Source organism: Gekko japonicus, unplaced genomic scaffold, assembly GCF_001447785.1.
Source record: "Gekko japonicus isolate JY-2015 unplaced genomic scaffold, Gekko_japonicus_V1.1 scaffold261, whole genome shotgun sequence".
In the NCBI taxonomy this organism is placed as follows: Eukaryota; Metazoa; Chordata; class Lepidosauria; order Squamata; family Gekkonidae; genus Gekko; species Gekko japonicus.
The window spans coordinates 1,289,143-1,293,055 of NW_015172558.1; the positions used below are offsets into that span (position 1 = coordinate 1,289,143).

At 46.5% G+C, this 3,913-nt stretch overlaps 1 protein-coding gene across 1 annotated transcript in view; it reads left to right on the forward strand.

Moving 5' to 3' along the window:
• Positions 1-3,230, forward strand: part of LOC107118833 (echinoderm microtubule-associated protein-like 6) — a 159,828-nt gene extending 156,598 nt beyond the window's left edge. Inside the window, exon 17 of the mRNA XM_015421208.1 lies at positions 3,175-3,230. Within this exon, the coding sequence (XP_015276694.1) occupies positions 3,175-3,230 (56 nt within the window). The remainder of the gene's footprint in view (positions 1-3,174) is intronic.
• The last annotated feature ends 683 nt before the right edge of the window (positions 3,231-3,913 follow it).

The following is a 3,913-nucleotide window of genomic DNA, read 5'->3' on the forward strand; positions in this document are numbered from 1 at the left end:
GAAACAGACACTGGAGGCACAATTCAATGTTACGCTGCCTTGGTTCGAGTATCTCCAACTGCAGCATATGCTTGGCCCCTTGGATGGAATCTCTTACTTTAAAAGGCCTCTAACTGATTTAGAGAAGCTCCTTTCGAAACAGAGACCGCTGAAAGGATACATTGCCCGCGTGTACTCCATTTTAGTTCCCTTGGACTCAGACACACTTCACACTTACCAAACGGTGTGGCAGGAGGACTTGAATCGATCTTTTACCGAGGATCAGTGGGACCACATCTGGAAAATGCATGCCAAAGTTTCCAGATCACTGACGGTTTGTGCAGCGGCTTAGAAGGTTCTGTTCAGATGGTACATGACTCCGGTCAAGCTCTCTTATATTTCAGTCCGTGCTTCACCTTTTTGTTGGAAAAACCGCGGCAACAAAGCCACTTTCTTTCATAATTGGTGGGAACGCCATCACGTACAGCAATTCTTTGTTGTTGTTCAGTCGCACAGTCGAGTCCGACTCTTCGCGACCCCATGGATCATCTCCCGCCAGGCCCTCCTGTCTTCCGCCGTCCTCTGAAGTTGGCTCAATTTCATGTTCGTTGCATCGATGACACTGTCTAACCATCTCATCCTTTGCCGTCCCCGTCTTCTTTGACCTTCAACAGCAATTCTGGTCGTCAATTATACGCCTTATTTATAGGATAACAGGAGTGGACTTACCTTTAGACCCGGCGTTGCTCCTTCTCGGCCACTGGTCGTCAGATGAACCTCCTGTAATGAAAAGAGAGTTAATTAACGTTCTGCTCACAGGTGCCAAATCATCTATAGCCTGATTTTGGAAGAGCACTACCGCCCACGGCTGCCTCTTGGCTCTCTGTTGTCTGGGACTATTTCATGTTGGAAAAACATACTGTTTATTTCGACGCTTTTCGGAGTGAGAGGGAATTGTATAGTTCCTTAGATAAATGGTCCTTATTTTTGGAAAAGGTGGAACAAGGGGAGTTGATTGTTTAAGTGGGTCACGGGAGGGTATCATTCTATGTCCCCGTGTTATACTGATTTCATTCTTTACTTGACCGTGGCGATTTGTACGACTGTCTCAAGCTTTATTGTTCATGTCTTTTGAAAAAGTAATAAAAAATTTAAAAAAAATTAATTTACACTTTGTATAAAACTTCAATATAGTATCCATTGCATTATATACAAAACATTTCCCTGGTTGTTTCTATAACTGATCATTTATCAACTGGGAGGTCTCTTATATACTACTGGTGGCTCCAATATACAGCCTGTGTGTGTGTGTCTGTTTCTTACTGGGTATTACCAATCTTGGACTGCAAGGAGATCAAATCAGTCAATCCTCAAAGAAATCAATCCTGACTGTTCCCTGGAAGGCCAGATAATGAAGCTGAAGCTCAAATACTTTGGCCCCCCAATGAGAAGAAGGGAGCCCTCAATGGAGAAGAAGACCCTGATGCTGGGAAAGATTGAAGGTCAAAGAAGACGGGGACGGCAAAGGATGAGATGGTTGGACAGTGTCATCGATGCAACGGACATGAAATTGAGCCAACTTCAGAGGACGGTGGAAGACAGAAGGGCCTGGCGGGATCTGGTCCATGGAGTTGCGAAGATTTGGACTCGACTGTGCGACTGAACAACAACAATTACCAATCTATCGCAGGTACGAGCTTCCAACTTGCAAGATCTTGTTTATAAAAATGGCCAGGCTGTATCCATCAGCTTTGATCATTCTGACAAGAAGCACAATCCATTAGGATTTGAGAATCATGATGAGATTACAGTCACAAGACAGGTGGTGGTTGGAGGCAGAAATAAATATCTAATCAACGGTGTGAATGCAAACAGCATTTCAAACCCATAGGGGTTTTCAAGGCAAGAGACTAACCGAGGTGATTGGCCATGGCCTGCCTCTACGTAGCCACCCCGGACTTCCTCGGCGGTCTCCCATCCAAGGACTAACCAGGGCCGACCCTGCTTAGCTTCCGATATCTGACGAGATCAGGTTAGCCTGGGCCATCCAGGTGAAGGCAAAATACATCGTCTAAAGAGGCTGTACTTCCAAAGAAAACGTTAGCGGTGGAACACTGGCACATCAAGCGAGTCAGAATCCAAGGTGTGATGTTTATCTTATGGGGGACATCGTTCTTACGTAGAGCAAGCCAGCATGTTCATGTGTCAACATTTTCATCTGTGGGATATTTAGGAGGAGGAGTCTGGATTTATACCCCGCCCTTCACTACCCAAAGGAGTCTCAGAGGGGTTTACAATCAGTGTTCCCTCTAAGCTGAGTTAGTGTGAGCTAGCTCACAGTTTTTTAGCCTCCGGCTCACACATTTTTGTCTTAGCTCAGGGAGGAGGGCTCCAGAACAAACTGATTTATGCAGTAGCTGAACCACTCGCTCACAACTTTAATGCCAGTAGCTCACAAAGTAGAAATCTTGCTCACAAGACTCCACAGCTTAGAGGGAACATTGCTTACAATGTCCTTTCCTTTCCCCCGCCCCACAACAGGCACCCTGTGAGGTGGGTGGGGCTGAGAGAGCTCTGACTGAAAACTACCCTTGAGAGAACAGCTCTGAGAGAACGTGTGACTGACACAAGGTGTAGCGTATTCAGAAGCTGCCATGAATACCTAAGATGCATTGTGAAACACCGCATTGGGAAGCTATGTTAAGCTTCGTCTTGAACAAGGATTGAAGTCCAAGACTTAAGCGGCCAATCAGGTTCGAATGTACATAAGCGGGAAAGACTCGGATTGGTCCTTATGCGCTCAACCTGATAGGTTGATATCTGTTTAGTAGGTGTGGCTACATTAGCCGGGAATTGTTTAAATACCGGACAGCTACAATGGACAAGCTGTTCGGGCTATCAGATGTTGTACCGTGTTGGAGAAGTGATCGTGATCAGAATAAACTTGAGTCTTTTGCTGAAATCACTCTCCGACTATTTGTTAAGCGCTGGACTTAACACAAGGTCACACCAGCAGCTGCATGTGGCGGAGCGGGGAATCAAACCCGGTTCTCCCAGGTTAGAATCCACACTCTTAACCACTACACCAAACTGGCTCTCTGTAGCCCCTTTGCATCTTTCGACTGGGGGGGGAGCCTTCCAGCAGCATCTGAGTGGGAAGAAAGAATGATGAACTCTTGTCTCTGGTCCTTGCAGTACAGAAGGATGAAAGGGATAAACTGCTGTGGGAAGAAAAGCTTGATGAAAAATAATCCCCCGGGGATCCAAAGCAGCTGCAAAAGTTATCTCCCACCGCTCCGAGCTTGCTGCACCCAAGATTCTGAGTCCCTCTCGAGTACAACGGCACCAGTGTTCCCTCTACGCTGCGTTAGTGTGAGCTAGTTCACAGTTCGTTAGCCTCCGGCTCACACACTATTTATTTATTTATTTATTAGTATTTCCAGGGATCTTTTTGTAGAAAAAGCCCAGCAGGAACTCATTAGCATAATAGGCCACACCCAACAGCAGAAACTCATTAGCATATTGGGCCACACCCCTGACAGCATAGCTCATTAACCTATTAGGCCGCACCCCCATGTTACCAGAAGTGTGGTCATCCAGCCACACCCACCTTTTGCTTGTTATTCTGTTTACCTTGTTTGTTGTCAAAACCCAGGGCCTTTTTTGGTAGGAGGGACTCCTTTGCATGTTAGGCCACACACCCCTAATGTAGCCAATCCTAATGAGTTCCTGCTGTTGGGTGTGGCCTATTATGCTAACGAGTTCCTGCTGGGCATGGCCAACTTGGGAGCCAGCTGGAACTCCGTTCCTGTGCGTTCCTGCCAAAAAATAGCCCTGAGTATTTTTACCCCACCCTCCCCGCGAGTTGGCTCAGGGCGGCTTACAAGAGGGCAACAATGCCCACATATAAAACAAGATTAAAACAGATTAAAAC